At 40.0% G+C, this 23,399-nt stretch overlaps 1 protein-coding gene across 5 annotated transcripts in view; it reads left to right on the top strand.

Moving 5' to 3' along the window:
• The window catches only part of TENM1 (teneurin transmembrane protein 1), a 1,288,567-nt gene extending 1,269,508 nt beyond the window's left edge, over positions 1-19,059 (top strand). For all 5 annotated transcript variants that reach the window (XM_077285119.1, XM_077285117.1, XM_077285116.1 and 2 more), the window contains 5 exons: positions 9,568-9,864; positions 12,712-13,099; positions 14,148-15,368; positions 16,790-16,932; positions 17,280-19,059. In XM_077285119.1, the coding sequence (XP_077141234.1) occupies positions 9,568-9,864; positions 12,712-13,099; positions 14,148-15,368; positions 16,790-16,932; positions 17,280-18,038 (2,808 nt within the window). In that variant the 3' untranslated portion in view covers positions 18,039-19,059. The remainder of the gene's footprint in view (positions 1-9,567; positions 9,865-12,711; positions 13,100-14,147; positions 15,369-16,789; positions 16,933-17,279) is intronic.
• The last annotated feature ends 4,340 nt before the right edge of the window (positions 19,060-23,399 follow it).

Below are 23,399 nucleotides of genomic sequence, written 5' to 3'. Positions count from 1 at the left end.
GGAGAACGTTCATGTGCTTCCTAAAGGAAGAGGGGAAAAAGCCACTGTCAGAAAGCTCTGGCAGTGACCTATATCCTGAATAACAAAATAGATGAGCATTAATATCCCAATCCTTATCTCTTCAGACATTGAGAAGCCCCCATATACATTAGACTGTCAGCCGATCCAGCCAATATTGGAGGGTACAGCTGACTTTAGTCTATTGTGTATTGGGTCTGTAATATTCTATAAACTCAATAAAACCATCCATGTATAGAGTATACAAGATAACAGATTCATGTGGGAAAGAAAAGCCTACAGGGGTTGCTTGGGTTGATGATATTCATGGCCTATTGTTAAAACAAAAAGTTGTGATATATGCCCGAACCAAAGCCTGGAAGAAAATGGTGAAAATTTTGATGACAACTGATAGATTTTTGCATCAGTTCTGGCATCGATTGTGAGTTGTTGAGTTGTATCTGGCTTAAAAAACTAAGCCCGATTTAACTGATATGTGAATGTCGCCTTACACAAGCAAAGCCGGACAATACCAATATTATGTAATTCTCACAGCATTTGTGTCTGCATTTTTCTAATTCTGCTTGAACAGCACCATGTGATCAGGTCAGTAATATTGTTACAATTATATGTAGAGAGCCTGTTTTGTGTATAATTTATTTTTAATCCCTTAACGTCCAATGACAGGCAGAATCCGTCATTGAACGCCTTCCCCTATTTAGTGTGGGCTCCGGTGATGAGCCCACACCTTTTCTGGGACATGACAGCTGATCTGATCGGTTGACATGTGCCCCTAACAGCCGCCAGTAAAATCGCGATCCACCCATTTATCTTGCTAAATGCCGCTGTCAAACTCTAACAGCGGAATTTAACATGCACGCGCAGCAAATACTGGAGGCAAATTTGCAATTAGCCCAGAAGCTGCACATGGCACATACTTGGATGTTCCAACATGACAACGATCCAAAACACAAGGCCAAGTCAACCTGTCATTGGCTACAGCAGAACAAAGTGAAGGTTCTGGAGTGGCCATCTTAGTCTCCTGACCTCAATGTCATTGAGCCACTCTGGGGAGATCTCAAGCGCACAGTTCATGTTAGATAGCCCAGGAATTTATGGGAACTGGAGGCTTTTTGCCAAGAAGAGTGAGCAGCTTTACCACCTGAGAAAATAAAGAACCTCATCCACAATTACCACAAAATACTTCAAGCTGTCATTGATGTTAAAGAGGGGGCAATACACGGTATTAAGAAATGGGGTATGTGAACTTTTGATCAGGGTCATTTGGATGTTATGAGTTGTCATTATGATTTTAAAAGAGAAGAAAACACAGTAGTGTGACAATAAATGGCTCCACCCAACCGCTAACCATGAGTGGAGAAAAAGTTTTGGTGTTATGATTCATATTCTCTGGAAAAAGGCCAAGAAATGAAAAATTCTGCCTGGGTATGTAAACTTTCAAGCACAACTGTATATATCTCCATCTAGATAGATAGATGAAAGATAATTATAGTAGATAGATTTGTAGAGTTACCCGACATCAAGCAAGTCTATTTGGTTTAACTGTTTGTTGCTTGTATGTGGGGTTAAAAATGCTCATTGCTGCTGGTATGAATATGCACAGAAAGTTTACATCTCTCTAGTGGTGTCCTGAAGAGATTTTCATTAATATTTGATTTTGTATTCGTTTTTTTGTGAATATTTTGAAAACGGTAGGTCCTAGAGAAATGAAACTAGAAACTAAAACCTTCCGACGTGCCAGTTTTATCAATGTGTCAAAACTGGCGCGGATTGTTCAAGTCCTTTTTTTCTGTAATCTTCTCTTTTGTATTCCGTTTTTTTCAATATACTGAAAATGGTTTAAAACCTTTTGAAGTCCCTGATTTACCTATATGCCGAATTTGGGGCATGTTGATCCAGTTGTTTGACTGTAAGTTTATATATGCTTTTGTCAATTGATTTTCGTGAATGTCAAGAACGCTAATACCAAGAGAACTGAAAAAACAATCTACAACCTTCAGAAACACCTGATTTACCTATGTTCCAATTTTGGTCAGTATGATCCAGTTGTTTGGCCATAAATTAATATTTGCTTTAGAATTTTGATTTTTGGTGTGTGTGTGTGTGTGTGTTTTAATATGTTGAGAACACTAGGTCCTAGTGGGCTAAAAAAAGAAATCTACAACCTTCAGAAACATCCGATTTTCCTATATGCCTAATTTAGGAGAGATTAGTCCAGTCCTTTGGCCATAATTTAATATTTGCATTTGTGTTCTGTTTTTAGGCAAATATCTTGAAAATTGTAGCAACTAGAGAGCTGAATAATGGTCTAAGATCTTTAGAAGTGCCTGATTTATCTTTATGCCATTTGGTGCCTATTTAGCTATATGCCAAATTTGGTGCAGATTAATATTTGCTTTCATATTCTGTTTTTTGGCAAACATCTTGAGAATACTGTTTATTCCAGTTTTTCACGAATATATTATTAACAGCAGGTCCTAAAGAGCCTAAACCCAGTATAAAATCTTCAAAAGTGCCTGACTTACCCATGTTCCAAATTTAGGCCAGATTGGCTGTCACCTCCTCTTCTGCTGGCATGCCTCCTGCTTGTGCATGCTGCACTTCCTGGCACTCCCCCTTTCTTAAAGGGGCAGTGCACACATAGTAAAATGCCCCCAGCCAGTAGCTGGATGGCATTTAATATCTCTGTACACCTACAAGATGGCTCCCAGCCAATTCCTGGGAGGCATCTTGTATATAAGGCTCCCTCCTCTATGGGGGGTCACCAAAGCAACCGTATTCATTAGTGTAGTTTCTCCTACTAGTGAGTTGTTAGGTCCCCTGGCTCCTGGAGTAGCCAGTGACTAGAACCTAAGGTCCTGGTCCTTGTGTGGCCAGTCCTGAGCCTGAAATCCTGGTCCTTGTGTGGCCAGTCATGAACCCAAAGTCCCTGGTCCTTGTGCGGCCAGTCCTGAACCCGAAATTCCTGGTCCTTTTGCGGCCAGTCCGGAACCTGAAGTCCCTGGTCCTAGGGTGGTCAGGACTTGAACCTTGCCTCTCTGTCCATGTGCGGTCAGTGCCAGTATCAGTATCCAAGACCACCTGTGTGTCTGAACTTGTGCCTATCCGAGTACCCTGTATATCCAGATTGCTACTACCAGACTCCAAATCAGTCCATTCTGAACATAGCTTGAGTATGTGTCAGCAAACCTCAGCAGCAGAGTTGAGTGAGTTTTTCAAAATTCGGTTCCGATTATGATCGGCAGCAAATATAGTTTTTGCAATATGCACCAAACACAGCCGAATGTCATTGGAGTCAATGAGAGCAGAAATTAGCAAATATTTTTGGAAACGATCATCAAACATAAATTCGGCACGAATAGAGTAGCAATATGGCACAAAAAGGGCACATCCAGATTCTGAGTCCAATTCCGAACATATTCCATCAACTCTTGTCTGCAGCTGCACTACCGGGAACTGCCTAGGACTGGTGTTTGGTGGCTATCTGCAGCCCAGCCTGTCTCTACCATCAGGAGCTCCAGTGAACACCAGATAGCTGCTTAGCTGCACCCCTTCCTAGACAGGCTCGGCCCTTTGGCACAGTGGGTTCAAAACTACGTACGCCACCTGCAGGGGTGATATATATGGTGATATATATCTTGTAATATATATTGTCTCTTGATATTCAGTACACATGCTGACATTTTAAAAAGGAATAACTGTAAGCTTTGACTTTTAATTCTATAAGTCACCCTACATTATGGAACCATGCTTCTCATATGTTTTTAATGACAGGTTTGAATAAAAAGCCAGAAAAATGATGCAACATTTTATAATGGAGGACAATACATGAATGAAAAGTCTATAAGGCAATGACATACCTTTACCCCGATTCACATTTCATGTAGTCCTACATTTATGAGACGTCTCATTTTGGATGCCAGACCTTGAGTAGATCTTCATCATTTCCTATGCTTTCAATTATAGTAACATGAACTATAATATTGGAATTTTTTGAGGGTGAGGATATGTAAAGGAAAAAGAAATTCAAACACAATCTCAGATTAAAGTAAGTTGGAACATTGGCGGCGTAAATGTTTCTAACAATGGAAAGAAGAATGTGACACATATTTCCAATAAAGTGTTTCATTCTGAATCAGAGATATTATCTGTTCTGTTGTGTTCAGCACAATTCAGAGCCTGTATTTCTGTATCTCTACAGAGGTCAGTGCTCATAATATCACAGATCAGACAGTTTATGATGTAGCTTATTATTTGCAACATAAAAGAGTACAAGTGTCAAGGATGGATTTATGTCCCTACAGTGCTTTGCAGCCCAGACCTATCATTTTGTAATAAATTGTATCTGCTGGTTACGCACATACATGTCTCTGCATTAGCACGTGCTATAGTGAATTTCTTGAAACTTAACATCTCTGAGCATAATGGGGTCATAAATTGTAACTGTTACAAGAATGCGATTAAATGATTCATTTTTACAAGTTTTACAAACAACAGTCATTCAAATGTATGGCAGAAAGTGAAAGCAGAAAGCTTAGCTGTATAAATGGATCGTTATATCCTCTGGTTCATGTATAATTGTACCAGACTGGGCTCAATATTACAGATGTAAACCAATGGAAACTAATGTTATGTATGAATAGAAAACTTGTCAAAAAGAATATCCCTATTCTAGAGATGTGAGCCAAACAGACAATGCCGCTAATCCCTGACTGGCGCATCTAATGGAAGAAAGAACAAAAACTTGTCAAAAAGAATATCCCTATTCTAGAGACATAAGCATGACATGGACAAACACATAATACCGCTAATCCCTAATTGGCGAATTTTATGGAGGAAAGAACTTTACCAGTCTGTGCTTCTACAACATCACACCTAGATTGTGCTCACTGTCATTACTGGAGAGGTCTGCACACTTTTTCAAAGCTCCAATGGAGCTGATCATGGCCAATGCCTGCTTCTTTAATGATTGTGCATGGCGTCACATGTAGGTAGCAGTAATGGTACCTCCATATATCGGACAATTAATGCATCTCCTCTCGATATGATATAAATGTGGCAGGCGAGACAACCTGTTTAACACTAACCAAAGACCGTGCATGCCAAACACCAACTCATCTATCCTGTATTATTGTTATCTCAAGTCACAAGAAGATTCAGAATTATTTTGCTCCTTCAGCGAGGAAGAGGTCTTGAACTGTATTGAAAGTAGCAAACCTAAAAGTCAATATCGATCCTTAAAACGGTCTAGACACATAACTTAGGATAAAAGCCAAACCAAAATCTCTATTTGCAGACACATGCTTCAGGGTGTTGGCCCCCCATTAGTGCAAAGCAAGAGATCTGATTTTGCTAGATGGGAGCCCTCTGGTTGGGGTCTTAAAAGTAACATCTTTCTTTGTGGAGAGTGTCAAGCCGGCATAAGAAGACTTATAGGCCATGCATTGCCTCTCTGGGAAATTAAAAATATGCCTTCGGAGAGGAAGAGGACTTCAACTCTAGAGCCACTGTAAATTGGCAGAATTTCTACATGTCGAGGTGTCATTAGCAATGACCCTTATTAGAAGAGAAGTCAAAATTTTGATGTACTCAATGCAGGTGGCATAGTTAAGCAATTTTCATAAACATATTCAGTCTGAGAGATAACTGAACTTGAATTCAGGTTGAATCATACATAAAACATTTAGTGGGTCAGATCTTACATACCAGCTTCATGTGGTTTCCTTAGCTCTGTTTTTACAAATCTATTATGCCCCAGAAATGAGCTCAGCACTAACAACCAAGTGATCTGAGGACTACATGAAAAAACCCGCACTGGAGAGAGAGTGAATAGCAGGTAAACTTTAACCTTTCAAACTATTTTTTTTTTTTTTAAATCTAGACCCAGAAAATACAATTACCAATCTCTCAGCAAAATAAATCTGCTAAGAAGACCCAGCTTTCCAACACTTTCTTTCTTTTAATTTATAAATTGCATATCACAATTTTCAGACATTTATTTTAAAACAATTAGAAAACCATGTATCATTTCCTTCACACTTCACAATACTAACTACTTTGTCCAGGCATAAAAATGAAAGAAAAGCTGCACTCACCAAGTCGATGAAAAAGATAAAAAGTCCTTTGTTCTTTACTTCAGGATGTGGACATGGTCCTGTTTGTCTCCCCACATTCCTCGGCTTACTGCTTACTGCTCTTATCCATGGTCTACAGGGTGACCCCTGACCAAAAGATGGCTGTCGGGTTACCCAGGTACAGTGGCCTCTAAGCTCTTGCTCAGTGCAGGAGCTGATACATCTCGTCTCTGTGTGTGATTGCCTGATCTAATGCCATGCAGTGCAAAAGCATTGCACAGTATTAGATCAGCGATCAGGGCAGTGAAATTAGGTGTCACATAGCAGAATTAGGTAAAAAAGTAAAAATAAAGTTTTTGAAAATCGTAAAAATATTTTTAAAAATCACATAATAAGGAACAAAAAAATAAAAAATTGGTTTTCACTACGGTTTTACAACTGCGGTTTTCTATAGGAGCAGCTATAAAACCGCTGCAGAATCTGCAGAAAGAAGTGACATGCTGCGGAATGTAAACCACTGCGTTTCCGCGCGTTTTTTTCCACAGCATGTGCACAGCGTTTTTGGTTTCCCATATGTTTACGTTGAACTGTAAACACATGGGAAACTGCTGCGGACCCGCAGCTGCAGAAACGCTGCGGATCTGCAGCAAAATCCGCAGCGTGTGCACATACCCTAAATCTGTCCCTCTAGTTAATCCCTTCAATGAACACCATTAAAAAAGTAAAATGACGAGTCAAAAAGCTATGCTTTTTCATCATACCTCCAAACAAAAAGTGGAATAATACACTATCAAAGGTTGACTGTAAATAAAAACGGTATCGTGCTGTTGATTTATTTATTCTGTCTCCCAAAGATTGCAGTAAGGCTTGGCTCACATTTATCCTGCGCTCTACACTGAGCGCTGACACCAAGGTTTCATCATAAATATCTGAAATATGTGACACAGACAGAACCTCCAGAGGAAGATTCTCGGTAATGAGGCAAATGGAGACATTATGGATGCCGTCTTGCCTATGTTTTGGCAGTGTATGTCTTTTAGGTGTGCATGAAGCACAGTCGGACACAATTTTGTGCACCTCTGAAAAGAAGGAAAACGCTGAACAGAGGCCGGGCGTAGTCCAGAGTAATGCTGCTGCTTCATTTTAGTGATTGGATCAGTTGAGATTTCATCTGGATCATGTCATTCAGAGAGATAGATGGTAATCCTGATGCAAGTACTCGGCATAAAACGCAGGATAAATGTGATCCTAAATGTTATGTAAAATGTCCCCAGTAAAAGCTTCAACTCAATCCACATAAAAAGCATGTCCCCACTCAGGTATGTCATCTGTTAATAGAAATATACTGGTAAGACAAAGGCTCTGAAATAGCGAAATGGCTCCCCCAAAAGAAATCCAATGGATTCTATGTTTCCAAATCCAAATGCCCACCTCCTTTCTGAGCCCCACAGTATGTCTAAACCACATTTAGTGTCCACATGTTCATCAGTACTGTAGCGATAGAGCTTACTTAATTTACAGGGTCTGTTTCCAGAAGCACAAGCTGGGCACAATGTAAAAACACTACAACATACTGGTCACTACAACGGCAGGTTTGTAATTTTCACTCAGCAACATCTATTGCTGTTTGTTTCTGGAATACACCCATGGAGTCAAATTGTCACTATACCTGTAAATAAATTTCCAGAAGGGTGTGATTTCCAAAGTAGGGTCACTTGAGGGGGAATTCTGCTGTTCTAGCATCTCAGGGAGCCTGCCAATGTGACATGGATGGCACCCTGAAACCATAACAGCAAAATCTGCTCTATAATATGGCTTTTTCCATTCTGAGCACTGCCGTGCACCCAAACAGTAGTTTTCCACCGCATATGGGTTATCAGCGTACTCAAGAGAAATTGTGCAACAAATTGTTTGGTCCATTTTCTCCTGTTACCCTTGTGAAAGTGAAACATTTGGGGCTAAAGAAACATTTTTTCATTTTCACGGCTTAATATTATCATATTCTGTTAAGCACCTGTTGGTTATAGGTGCTAACTACACCTCTATATATATCCTTGAGGGGTCTAGTTTCCAAAATGGCATCACTTGTGGGGGTTTCCATGGTTTTAGGCACATCAGGGGCTTTACAAATGCAACATGGTTTCCATTTCTGTTCGAGTTAATTTTGCGTTTCAAAAGTCAAATGGTGCTCCTTCCGAGCCCTGACATGTGCCCAAACAGTAGTTTTCCACCACATATGGGGTATTGGTGTAGTCAGGAGAATTTGCACAACAAATTTTGGGATTAATATTCTTCTGTTACCCTTGTGACAATGAAAAATTTGCAGCTAAAGCAACATTTTTGTGAGAAAATGTAATATTTTCATTTTTTCCTTCCACGTTGCTTTAATTCCTGTGAAGCACCTGAAAGGTTAATAAACTTCTTGAATGTAGTTTTTAAAATGGTGTCACTTTGGGGTATTTTCTGTTACATGAGCCCCTCAAAGTCACTTCAAACTGGATGTGGTCCTTAAAAAAAATGGTTTTGTAAATTTTGTAACAAAAATTAAAAATTGCTGAGGAAATTTTAACCCTTCTAACTTCTTAACAAAAAAAATGCTTAAAAAATGATAGCTAAGTAAAGTACACATGTTGCAGGCATTAGTTATTAACTATTTTGTGGGTTATACGGTAACTCTCTGGTTTAAGAGCATAAAAATTAAAAGTTTGAAAGTTGCAAAATTTTCATCAAATCCATAAATTACAAGGCATCTCAGAAGCACTGGGATACGTTAATGTTCCAGTGTTATTACCTCGTAGAGTGACACTGGTGGGAATTTGGAAATTGGCCTGGCCAGGAAGGTGAAAACAGGCTGTGGGGCGAAGTGCTTAAAAGGAACTGTCAGCAGGTTTTAGTTATGTAATCGGAGAGCAGCATGATGTAGCAGCTGAGACGCTATTCCAGCAACGTGTCACTTACCACTCTGTTTGTCGCTTCAATACAATTAGTGTTTTATCGGCAGATTATCACTATTTAGTCCTGCTGCTCTGTATAATGTCACCCCCACCACCACCACCGATATACAGTGTACACAGAAAGTTGCCAATCAGTGGTGTGGACGGGGTTATGCAGAGCTCAGCATTCATAGCTCAGCTAGATCTGCAGGAAAGAAAACCAATTTTATCACAACTGCTGCATCCAGTAAGGGATACATCACTTAAATCAGGGCCCCTGCCCCAATAGCATGCTGCTCTCAGATGGGGTAGCAAAACCCTGGTGAGTCTTGACATAATCCCTTTATTTTCTATTTAGGTTGTAACTATGCTTCCTTAAGTCAAGGTTACGTATGCAATGTGGGCTGAATATTATTGTCCAAATAATTTCTTCTAAGTTAACACTACTGAGGTGACGGCCATAGCATGATCTGATTTCATTTCACTTATCAGTTGTTCCTTTGGGAGCTGTATTTCATAACTCATTTGTGCTTACATTTTAGGCTCACAACCGAAACTTATTATCCATTGATTTTGATCACATCACCAGAACAGGAAAAATTTACGACGATCATCGAAAATTCACACTTCGAATTCTTTATGATAAAACTGGACATCCCATCTTGTGGTCACCAAGCAGCAAGTATCAAGAAGTTAACATCACATACTCGCCAAATGGACTGGTTACCTCCATTCAAAGGGGAACATGGACTGAGAAAATAGAGTATGATCAAAACGGAAAGATGGTTTCACGAATTTGGGCCAATGGTAAAATATGGAGTTACACTTATGAGGAAAAGGTATGTAAATGCTTAAATCCTTGCAAGTTTTTTTTTTTCTACATAAGCTCGTTAACAGCAAGAAGGAACAGGAGATTCAGGGCCCTAACAATGAACTGAGCGAAGGCTTATTTATTCTTTTACTAAAGAAGAATAATCGTTAAACCAAGTAGCACAATAGGAAACAAAGAGAAATGAAAGGATATCACCACAATGCCTTCCAGCTGTCTTTTATGACTGAATAATGGTTCATTCCCGTTTACATATAAGTCTCTTAAATAGTCAATTGATCACAGTACTTTCATAAGATGTAAAAGGAAGCAGATGTCATTAGTTTTATAAAAGTCTTGCTGTTAAAATATCTCCTAAATGGCAATCTATTAAAGAAAGAATAGAAAATGTGCCTTAATTCAGATATGTTCTATAGTAATAAAATAGTGATTTAGTAATATATATAAGCCATATCTACATAATCATTTCATTTCTTTAAAGTGGAAGTTCACTTTTAGACAAGTTAGAGCCAACAGCTATGAAATGTGAAAATATATAACTTTTTTCAATCACTTAACTATTTTGTCTCCTTAGGGTACATTTACATTCAACCCATTTGTAGCAGAAATTTCTGCGACAGGAAAATCATTTTCATATATCTGAATGGAGTAGTTTCCATTGCTTCTGCAATCCCTATTCAGATGAATGCAACAATTGCAGATTTAAAAAAAAAAAAGCTTTCGTGCGTGACCCCAAGTATATTCCACATTTGGATGTATAGTATTTGTTACTGTTTTACAAATAAAAATGATTCAGCTAGTCAATCCTGACTACAAACCGGCTCCTCTGTAGTCAGGCTCCGTAGAAACTTTCCAACACATAAACTGTTCCCTCTATGTCATTTAGCTCCATGATGGCACACAGCTGGCTACAATGACTTATAATAACCATCTCATCAAGCAGGGGAAATAAAAAAAATGAGGAGCAATTGGAACCTAGATTGGTAAAGAGGGTTGGAAGAAGAGTGTTGCCTTGATGTGGGAAAAGAAAACTCTTAACACTTTGGGATGAAAATATGCAGTATATACCACAATGGTATACAATCTGCTGTTGTTATGCATTGATCATACAGTATGGAGGGAAGAAAGTGTAATTGGCATGTATCACGTATGGAAATGCCTATCTGGCTTTCATCCAGGATTTTATGAGTCGCTAACCTTAACGAGTAGAAGTCTGAGGGGCATGAAAAGAAACTAGGTTACTAATAGGAAATAATACATTTGGATTCTGGTTCACATGTTCAGTGTTTGGTCAGTATTTTACATCAGTATCTGAGAACCAAAACCAGGAGAGGAACAATCAGAGGAAAAGTATAATAGAAACACGTCACCACTTCTGTATTTTTAACCCACTCCTGGTTTTTGCCTACAAATACTGAGGTAACAAAAACCTCACCAAATAATACACAAGTCAGCATGTCCTAAAGGCATGTTCATGTTTTTGCTGTTCATTTTTTTCACCAAGAACCAGTGTGTTGGCAGGAAAAGGCTGCATAAAAGATATGCACTTTATGGTGTTTTTACTTGCATTTTTTTGCATTCATTTGAATGAGTGAAAAACGCTGCAAAAGCACTGAAAGAAATGACATGCTGATGAGTTAAAAAAAACACACAGCAGCTCAAAAAGTACAAGGAAAAAATGCAGCATGCGAATGAGAATTTAGAAATCTTTGCTTTGCTGGTACTGTGAAACACAGCATTTTTTCTACACAAAAGACAGGGCAAAAACACCAAAAAAAAAAACCACTTACCCCCAAAAAAGGATATGTGATTACAATAATGGACCATTAGTTTAAAGCACCACTCCAGCATTGTTGTTTTTTTAATTATTATTTTACAGCTGGAGTGGTGCTTCTAATCTAAGGTCTCTGACCCTAGTTTTATTCTTACCCGCCACCATCTTCACCTTTTATCACCGCCGCTCATGTCTGTATCCAGCAGTTTGTGTGACCTGTCGGATCACACCAATGTTTATCCAGCTCTCATAGACTTGCACTGAGAGCTTGTGACTGTTACTTTTCACTTTCATCCAGTTAGAAGATGCGGTCACAAGATGGTGGCGCGGGACCAGAGTGGAGCTGATAAAAGACTACATTCAGGGACCTTAGATTAGAAGCACCACTCCAGCACAAAAAAAAATAACAAAACACAGGAGTGGTGCTTTAATGACCTTGTTTTAATGCCTCGCTGACTCTCAAAATACAATACTGTAATGTTAAAAACACAAAAATTGAGCTTGATTTAAGTTGGTATACATGCAGCACATAAACGCATGCTCACTTTGGCCATAAAGCATAAAGAACCTAAAAAAGGAGGAAAATAAACATAAACTCTAATGCAACTAAATAAGTAAAAAGCAAAAATGCATTTAAATAACACAGGGTTCTTAGTAATACTGTTTTTGATCAAAAATAGCATAAAAGCCATCCCACGGTCGACAAGGTGACCCTGTTTGGGGCGATCCTACGCTGTCTAACATTAAAAAACTTACCATGTGTCAGAGTTGACCTCAATGTGTGACTAAAGGCCGACAAAAGGACCGGGTCCCGACCTGTGGATACCAGTCTAGGGAAGCTTTTAAATGTTATTTCCAGCTCAGGAGAGGGAGGCCACACTCCAGCTTGCACAGAATGCAAAAATACAAAGGAAAAAACACAAAAATTGAGCTTGTTTTAAGTTAGCACATACTGTATATGCATGTTCACATTGGCCATAAAGCATATAAAACCTACAAGAAGCAAAATAAACATAAATTACTGTAATGTTACTAGTGAGTGATGCATGTAATAACTCGAGTTCATTTATTCTTTTGTTTCAGTCGATAAGCCTCTTTTTGCATAGTCAGAGACGTTATATATTTGAATATGATCATTCGGATTACCTTGCTTCGATAACTATGCCTAACATGGTCCGCCATAGTCTCCAGACCATGCTCTCCGTTGGTTATTACCGCAATACATACAACCCACCAGACAACGTTGGCTCTTTTATTCAAGATTACAGTGGAGATGGACGTCTGCTGCAGACATTACACCTTGGGACAGGACGTAGAGTCTTTTATAAATATACAAAGCAAACAAGGCTGTCTGAAATTCTGTATGACACTACCCAGGTTACATTCACCTATGAAGAGTCTTCAGGAGTCATTAAAACAATTCATCTTATGCATGAGGGATTCGTTTGTACTATCAGATATAGACAGACGGGTATGTAATGTTGTAATTACTTATCAAATAAGTCATGTTTATAGCAGTAACTGATGTATTTTATTGGCCTGCTAATGTTCTATATGGTTATATAATGAAACTTATATATCCATATTCTATGGAGTAATGTATCCCATTATAAGTACATTGCTTTGAAGAAGCCCTCTTTAGATCAGAATGCTTATTTGATTGGTCAATCGATCATTTTTGAGGGCATAAAGATCATTGATATCTGCAGCACAACAGTCGTTGTAAGCAGGGGATGTGCTGCAGATATCTTAATGGTGTATGGGGACATAATTGTTTTATTAATGTTTGCTTATCATATTATTGATCAAACTATTCAAACAGATCAGTAAATGATCATCTACTTGTACATAGTGAACTAGAGATGTGTGGATCTTTGGATCTTTTGAAATTTGAATTTGCTCAGTTTGCCAAATGTCCCCCATAGGTTTGATTTGTGTAAAATAGATTTGCTGCTAATCACAATATGAGAAAGGGAGAGATCATCAAATTATCACTGATAGGTATTATATTGCCCTCATTATTTGCACTGTGTGAAGATTTAACAAATGAAGTTATTAAACTACTGTTACTGCAGTATATCTCAGCCACAGAACGTCCCTACGTATCATTTGAATCTTTAGATTTGTATTCACAGACTGAGAATACCACTCCCATTTTCATTGTGCTTAATCACTGAAAGTAGTACACTACGAGGTACAATCAGTAAGGCCTTTTAATATCCTTATGTTCACTCTGACTTTCTATCCCTTGTCACTTGGACAAGCATAAAATGGCGATACTTGGCCAGTCCTCATGTTTTATTTTGGCTAACTCAAATCTGATCCTGTGTTTGTCTCTGCTATTAACAAATATATTAGTTTGATCCTAAACACATCATAACACTTTAATAAAGTGCATGAAGAGCTATATAGCTCACTAGATGAAGGAAATCGATTACTAGGTGTATATAGCTTAATTATTGTTATACGTATCCAAAACAGGGAGTCTCTTTATTAAAATATTAAAATCTTCCCAACAGGGCCGCTTATTGGGCGACAGATCTTCAGATTCAGTGAAGAAGGTCTTGTTAATGCAAGATTTGACTACAGCTATAACAACTTCCGAGTAACGAGCATGCAAGCAATGATAAATGAGATTCCTTTGCCTATAGACTTATACCGATACGTTGATGTGTCAGGGAGAACGGAACAGTTTGGAAAATTTAGTGTCATCAATTATGATCTAAATCAGGTCATTACCACATCAATGATGAAGCATACTAAAATATTTAGCTCAAGCGGACAAGTTATTGAGGTGCAATATGAGATTCTAAAGGCCATCTCTTATTGGATGACAATTCAGTATGATAATATGGGTCGAATGATAATGTGTGGAATACGAGTGGGAGTAGATGCGAATTTAACAAGATATTCATATGAATATGATCCTGATGGACAACTTCAGGCTGTGTACGTTAATGACAAACTTCAGTGGCGGTATAGCTACGATCTAAATGGAAACATAAACCTGCTTAGCCATGGGAATAGTGTCCGCTTAATTCCCCTGAGATATGACATTGGAGATCGCATTACCCGGCTTGGAGAAATCCAGTATAGAATGGATGAAGATGGTTTCCTCAGACAAAGAGGCAATGATATATTTGAGTACAATTCTAATGGCCTTTTAAGTAAGGCTTATAACAAGGTTGCCGGCTGGAATGTCCATTATCGATATGATGGACTTGGAAGGCGCGTGGCAAGCAAAACAAGCACTGGTTCTCATTTGCAGTTCTTCTATGCAGATCTAGCTAATCCAATCAGAGTTACTCATTTATACAATCACAGCAGTTCAGAAATAACATCACTGTATTATGATCTTCAAGGACACCTAATAGCCATGGAATTAAGCAGTGGAGAGGAGTATTATGTCGCCTGCGACAATACCGGCACACCTCTAGCTGTATTCAGCAGTCGAGGCCAAGTTATAAAGGAAATTCTCTACACACCATATGGTGACATCTATGAAGATACCAATCCAGACTTTGAAATTCTGACTGGATTTTATGGAGGACTTTATGATTCTCTTACTAAACTTGTACACCTTGGACAAAGAGATTATGATGTTGTGGCTGGACGATGGGCTACACCCAACCATCACATTTGGAATAGAATAAGTACTGATCCAAAGCCATTTAACCTGTACTCATTTGAAAAAAATTACCCTGTGGGCAAAACCCAGGATGTGGGGCAGTACACAACAGGTACAATAATGTTTTTTCATTTGGTATCCTAAAGATTGAGAGTTTGTTAAAGAGGAAATATGTTCAAAAACTCTCTCTCACTCAGATGTGTATATATAGAGAAAGAGAGAGACAATGTAAAAATATAATTTTTGAGTCAGTTGATGAAATTAGAAATGCATAGCAATCAGTTAATAGACCTGAAGAAGTTGTCAAGGCCTTCGGTATTGATATGCTATCCTTAGGATAGGTCATCATCTTAAATGCATAAAATTGCAAAGTGCTTCTAACAGTAAACTTTGCAATTTATTTCTTATTAAAAATCCTCTCTGGTCTTAAGAAAGGAGAGATTTTTTATTGTATTATTTACTGTGTGTTGCCTAGGTTACAGATATCCTAAGCAATGACGGCAGTGCCTGCAAACTGTTTGCTATGAAGTATGTTTGTGCCTCTCTGAAGCTGGTCGGATTGCTGAATCCAGCCAGCTTCAGTGTCCATTTGCTCCTCTGATCCTGCAAAAGCAAAACGGCCTCTACTTGCAGCATCGAAGAGTGCACAGTTCAGACCAGTGGCGAAACCATGTTGTTCCTCTGAACTGTCAATCAATCATGAACACATCTCTAACCTAGCAAGCGGGAAGCTGGGAGGTAGGGCGTGAGTGCTCCTGTTAAACAAGTTCATATAAACCAATTTAATATCAGATCAGTGGGGGTCTGACACCCAATACCCCAAAATATCAACTGTTTCCAGCTCCCTTGGTGGCTTGAAATAAATAGCTGGGAGTCCATAGCTCCACATGCTATCTTGGGTACTGCAGCTCTGTATTTTCAACCTAAGACACCCAAGGTCTCATTTTTCTGGCTATGCATTGTGAAATCTAATAATTATAGGCAGCACTGTTCATGTAACTAGGATACGAGGTGATAGATGCAATAATGGACCATGAGGATCTTAACTGAGTAAATAGCAGTGGATCTTTATCAACCAGATACTAGTAATAGTACTGGGTTACAAGAGATTAGAGATAGTGTACAGGGAGTTTGGATGACTAGCATAATGTTATGGGAGTCTTGGATTATTATATAGATGGGATCTCTATCTGGGAGGTCTGTATACAGGGAAATTCTAGCAAGAAGTCAGTATACAGGAATGGGGTCTATGTTAAGAGCCTTTAGTATGGGGTCTGTTTATTTTCTACTTATGCCATTGGTTGGGTCATGTTCTAAATAAGTAAGGCAGTAGACAAAAATTTTGCACAGAAGGCTACATATGCCACTTTCTGTTATGTAAGACAATAGGCAAAAAAATTGCCAGTTCTGTGATCCTTATTTGCCTCCAGTAGCCATGTCAGAGTACTGGATCCAGACATGGGATAAAAGATTGGCTTGATAAGGTTGAGAAACACTGTTTTGATCGTGGGATTTTGTTTGTTGTCTTTTTAGACATTGGAAGTTGGCTGGAGCTGTTTGGTTTCCAATTACACAATGTCCTTCCTGGGTTTCCCAAACCAGAGGCAAAAGGATTTGAGTCGACTTATGAACTACTACAACTCCAAACTAAAACCCAGGAGTGGGATCCAGGGAAGGTCGGTATATTTCTTTTACTTCTTTTAGCACCAGAAAGCCCTTTGTTAGGCAATCTGCCATATAAGTAATTCATGTGGAATGAATTGAGTCACCCTTCCTTCAAATGTATATATAGAAAATAACCATTATTTTTAGTTTTAGCCTTTGTTCAATAGCCCACAAATTAATAAAAAGTAAAGCAACATACAGTATAAGTTAAACCAAAAAGTTAAATATTTTTAGCTCTTTCTTGAAGTCTAGTTTCTGTGACCTATTTGCTGAAGCTGTTTACTTTTTAAAAAGTAAATATTCAATGACTATAAAAATATTCTATCTTAACTAATGCACATCATTTATAATCTTTTAGACAATTCTTGGGATACAATGCGAACTTCAGAAGCAGTTGAGAAATTTCATTTCTTTAGATCAGCTTCCAATGGCTCCAAAACACAAAGCTGAAAAATGTCACGAAAACATTAAATATCCCAGATTTGCAGCTGTGCCATCTTTATTCGGAAAAGGGATAAAGTTTGCCATCAAAGATGGAGTTGTAACAGCTGATGTCATTGGGGTGGCTAATGAAGACAGTCGCCGTATCGCTGCCATCTTAAACAACGCCCACTACTTGGACAATTTACATTTTACCATTGACGGTCGGGATACGCACTACTTCATTAAGTTGGGCTCCTTGGAAGAAGATCTTACTCTAATTGGAAACAGTGGCAGTGGTCGTATTCTGGAAAATGGAGTCAATGTCACTGTGTCGCAGATGACATCAATGGTCAGTGGGAGAACTAGACGGTTTGCTGACATACAGCTTCAACATGGCACCTTGTGCTTTAATGTTCGATATGGAACAACCATCGAAGAAGAGAAGGATCATGTTCTAGAGTTAGCGAGACAGAGAGCAGTGACCCAGGCTTGGACTAAGGAGCAGAAGAGACTTCAAGAAGGAGAGGAAGGCATCAGACTGTGGACAGAAGCCGAGAAACAACAACTATTGAGTACAGGGAAGGTCCAGGGCTATGATGGATATTTTGTTAATTCAGTGGATCAGTATCTAGAACTTTCTGATAGTGCCAACAATATTCACTTCATGAGACAGAGTGAAGTAGGCAGGAGGTAACAAACAAACAAAAGACACTCTTTGCCTTTGCGTCACCAAAGACTGCCTGTTTTTAAAACATAAAATGGTTTATTGTACCAATTTTCTAGATCAGATCTCTGTACATGTAAATATGAAGAAAACATATCCAACTGCCTTTAAATGTGACAAAAGATGGTATTTTAATATTGTTAGTTTTAACAGTGTCATCCGGACAGCACTGGTGAGGTCTTTAACCACAAGTTTTGCTCGGCAATGTATTTAAAGTGCACTAGCAAAGTTCAAGCAGAAAAAAAAGACACTAAAAAGAGGAGGTCCCCATAACCTACATTCTCACAACGTGTTCTGCCATCCACAAAATAGCTGCCTCTACTGTGTCAGTGACGGCTGCCCTTTAAGACCTCTCAAGTGCTGGTGGGATTTAAAAATTACAGTAAAGCTTCTTATATCTTGTGTGGCGGTATTCAGCATTTTGCATACATATTAATCATTGCAGAATTGCTACTCTTTTCTGGAGACTAGAGCTTATGTGATGATATAGCTTCTAGATAAAAAAACAAGATCTACCTAAAGAGTATTAGTAAGTATTTGATAAAATCAAAGTGTGTAATACTGGAAACCTGTCATTGTTTCTTTTTTTTCATAAATGAACAGTATTTCAAAATAAAAAAATAATAATAAATGTTGTGAGTCATGTATAATCATATGGGACTCTGAACATGAACTGCTTGCTCCAAGTTTTCATGTAGTACTCTTGAAGTATTAGATGTTAAGATATTAAGATAGGCTGAAAAGGTTTCTGATTTTCCAATTCAATATCAAAAGGATGTTAACGCAAGACTTTAGGAATCAATTTTTCCCATGGACCCAAAAAAGTAACAGTGCTGAAAAAGTTGCTTGTGTTTTCTGGCAATCGGCCTGGATTATAGAACACCTAACACATTTTTTACAGAATGTTTATTGCTGCTTATTGTAAAGTGCTGCTTCTCACCTTTCTTAAAAATAAACAAAACAACATGAAGTTTCAAGAGCATGTCCCACTAAAATAAAAAAAAAATGGAAATGTGAAGGTTACTATTGTCCTCTTGCTTAAATCTTAAAATATTGTATTCAACCATTTTCAGTTACATTGTAAATATCAGCGAATCAGCTGAAATTTTAATCTAGAAGATTCAAATTTAGCTGGGAAATTCAGATAAATCAATGTACCGTAAATTGAAAATGCCTCTGTTGCCACTGAAAGATGTGATTGTTTTCTCAAGTCTCTCTAAATGGAGTGCTGAAATGGAATAACAAATAATCAAGTATTCACTTTGCCCCTCCTGTGCCCTCCCATAGCGCCCACCCAGTCCTGAAAGTCACTCCATCTCACAACACATACTCCTAGGCCTCTGGCACTACCCACAGTGACTAGGCTACACACACACTGTTGACATCTAACGCCTACATTACACCCCACCCATGACTGGGGTGCAATGCACATCATAGAGGTCAATGACGTGTGTGTGGCCTATGAATGAATAATAATCCTGGGGGGTATACTGAGGTAGGGCGCACTGGGGAGGCGAGAGCCCCGCTGAAGAGAACTGGCGCTGATACGTCCAGGTCCAGGAAGCGCTGTGGAGCCGGTGTAGCGCCAGTTCTCTTCAGCGGGGCTCTCGCCTCCCCAGTGCACCCTACCTCAGTATACCCCCCCAGGATTTTCCAGGTCTACTCACCCGGTTACACTTGAGCGCAGGCCACTTGGGCCTATACATTGCGCTGCCCTGCTTCCAGTTTCATATGAGATGCTTCTGATGAAGGTCTTGTGACCGAAAACATTTAAATCATTAATCATTGAACTGGTTGCACTAATAAACGAAAGAGTTATTTTCATCTTGCAAAAAGAACTTCTGAGTGCCAAGTTATTATTCATTCATTGACGGGTTGGAAACCTTACTTGAGCACCACCCAGGAGCCTTGAGCGCCGTGTGCAACTTGTATTTGTGTGTGTGGCCTAGTTAACATGGTATGTTCCTGAGTAGGGTTGAGCGACTTTCATTTTTTTAAGATCGAGTAGGGTTTTGGGAAACCCGATTTTGTCCAGAGTCGAGTCGAGTGCAGTCGGCCGATTATCGCTAAAAGTCGGGGATCGACCGAAACACGAAACCCAATGCAAGTCAATGGGGAAGCATAGTCGGCAGTGAGTGGAGGCCAGGAAAACACCTACAGTGCCCATTTTAATGCCAAAAACATCCATTCTTGTTTCTGAAGCTTGCCAATCTTAATTAACTGTATAATAATAGTTGGGCATAGGGAATTGGGGGAAAGTTGTGGGGGGAGTAGGGCTGGCTCAAGTTTTTCGTGGGCCCAGGAAATGCGGACTACGTCACGGCGGTGTTGCAGGGAAAGGTAAGTATTTAAAAGTTGCAAGTGCTGTGATCCTGAGCAAGCAGGGGGGGCCCACTCGTTCGCATTGCCACTGGCACAGGGCCCCTCAAAGTACGGCGGTGTGTTTGCATGGCGGGGGCGCCTCCCACCAGCAGCGACACTTTTGCGTACTCTGAGGGGCCCTGTGCCAGTGACGTCGCCAACGAGTATGCCCCCCCACCTGATGAAGGAACCTGCACTTTCATCTGCACCTTCCTCTTTGTCCCTGTGTAAGGTGGTATAACATGCGGGAAGGGGAACCTTACTTTCAGCAGGGACAGATTCTGGCTGTGTAGAGTACAAGGGGAATGTAGTGGTCTAGGTCAATGTACCAGCAGACTCATTTAGCAGTGGCTGGGCAATGGGCAGGATGAGGAGGAAACAGATATAGGGCCAAAGAATAAAGTAGGCTACATGCAGTTCAAAATTGGTAACAGGACTAAACAGGCGGCATTGCTTTGTTCAGTGGAGTAGCAAACCCAAGAGCAGCAGACACTGTTTCAAGGGCCTAACCACACTAGTAGGCCAAATGCAGTTTAATATCTGATAGTATAGGGCGAAAGCCAGAATGTGGAAGCTCAGCTTTGTTCAGTTGAGGACAACACCAGGGAGGGGCAGACACCTTTAGTAGGCCGGAAAAGCCTATTGCATTTTTTAAAATGGTAATTTGGAGCAGAAGGTTGAAGCTCAGCTTTATTTAGTTGAGGGCAACACCAGGGAGGGGCAGAAGCCGTTAGTAGGCCCTAACCACCATTTTTTTTTTTTTTAAAACCACTTAATGAGAGCCGGAAGGTTGAAGCTCAGCTTTATTTAGTTGAGGACAACACCAGGGAGGGGCAGAAGCCGTTAGTAGGCCCTAACCACCATTTTTTTTTTTTAAACCACATAATGAGAGCCGGAAGGTTGAAGCTCAGCTTTATTTAGTTGAGGACAACACCAGGGAGGGGCAGAAGCCGTTAGTAGGCCCTAACCACCATTTTTTTTTTTTTTAAAACCACTTAATGAGAGCCGGAAGGTTGAAGCTCAGCTTTATTTAGTTGAGGACAACACCAGGGAGGGGCAGAAGCCGTTAGTAGGCCCTAACCACCATTTTTTTTTAAAAACCACTTAATGAGAGCCGGAAGGTTGAAGCTCAGCTTTATTTAGTTGAGGACAACACCAGGGAGGGGCAGAAGCCGTTAGTAGGCCCTAACCACCATTTTTTTTTTAAAACCACTTAATGAGAGCCGGAAGGTTGAAGCTCAGCTTTATTTAGTTGAGGACAACACCAGGGAGGGGCAGAAGCCGTTAGTAGGCCCTAACCACCATTTTTTTTTTTTTTAAAACCACTTAATGAGAGCCGGAAGGTTGAAGCTCAGCTTTATTTAGTTGAGGACAACACCAGGGAGGGGCAGAAGCCGTTAGTAGGCCCTAACCACCATTTTTTTTTTAAAACCACTTAATGAGAGCCGGAAGGTTGAAGCTCAGCTTTATTTAGTTGAGGACAACACCAGGGAGGGGCAGAAGCCGTTAGTAGGCCCTAACCACCATTTTTTTTTTTTAAACCACATAATGAGAGCCGGAAGGTTGAAGCTCAGCTTTATTTAGTTGAGGACAACACCAGGGAGGGGCAGAAGCCGTTAGTAGGCCCTAACCACCATTTTTTTTTTTTTTAAAACCACTTAATGAGAGCCGGAAGGTTGAAGCTCAGCTTTATTTAGTTGAGGACAACACCAGGGAGGGGCAGAAGCCGTTAGTAGGCCCTAACCACCATTTTTTTTTTTTTTAAAACCACTTAATGAGAGCCGGAAGGTTGAAGCTCAGCTTTATTTAGTTGAGGACAACACCAGGGAGGGGCAGAAGCCGTTAGTAGGCCCTAACCACCATTTTTTTTTTAAAACCACTTAATGAGAGCCGGAAGGTTGAAGCTCAGCTTTATTTAGTTGAGGACAACACCAGGGAGGGGCAGAAGCCGTTAGTAGGCCCTAACCACCATTTTTTTTTTTTAAACCACATAATGAGAGCCGGAAGGTTGAAGCTCAGCTTTATTTAGTTGAGGACAACACCAGGGAGGGGCAGAAGCCGTTAGTAGGCCCTAACCAAAGTTGAAGGCCAAATGCAGTTTAATTTCTGATACTATAGGCCGAAAGCCAGAAGGTGGAAGTTCCGATTTAGACAGTGGAGGACAATTTGAATTAGGGACTGCAGACAGACTTAGTAGGCTGTCCCCTGTGGACCATGCATCCACCACATTAACCCATTGCGCCGTAATGGACACGTAATCTTCCGTGGCCATGCCTACAGGTCCATGCGTCTGTTGTCAGGTGCACCTTTGTACTCACAGATTGCCAGAGTGCATGGACAATGCGGTCTTCTACATGCTGGTGGAGGGTTGGGATGGCTTTTCTCGCAAAAGAAGTGTCGACTGGTTAGCTTGTAGCGTGGTACAGCGTAGTCCATCATGGCCTTATTAATAGTAAATAAAATATATAACTAGGCTCTATGAACTTTTAAATAGGTTCCAGGGGTACACGGGCAGCATTGGTGTGGTCAGTGGAGGAGTATTGCAAGTAGGGGCTGCAGACAGGCTATCAAAGGCCTAAAATAACAAACAGTAGGCAGTCATGGCAGTTTTACATCGGTTACATGGATACACAGGCAGGCACTCCAGGCAGCATTGTGCTCAGTGGAGGAGTATTGCAAGTAGGGGCCGCAGACAGGCTATCAAAGGCCTAAAATAACAAACAGTAGGCAGTCATGGCAGTTTTACATCGGTTACATGGATACACAGGCAGGCACTCCAGGCAGCATTGTGGTCAGTGGAGGAGTATTGCAAGTAGGGGCCGCAGACAGGCTATCAAAGGCCTAAAATAACAAACAGTAGGCAGTCATGGCAGTTTTACATCGGTTACATGGATACACAGGCAGCTAGGTGGTGAGTGGAGGAGTATTTAAAGTAAGGACCGCAGACAGGCTATCAAAGGCCTAACATAA

Source organism: Ranitomeya variabilis, chromosome 2 (assembly GCF_051348905.1).
Source record: "Ranitomeya variabilis isolate aRanVar5 chromosome 2, aRanVar5.hap1, whole genome shotgun sequence".
NCBI classification, from domain to species: Eukaryota; Metazoa; Chordata; class Amphibia; order Anura; family Dendrobatidae; genus Ranitomeya; species Ranitomeya variabilis.
Note: the sequence above shows the minus strand (reverse complement) of the source record. Positions and strands in the feature narration are given on the sequence as shown.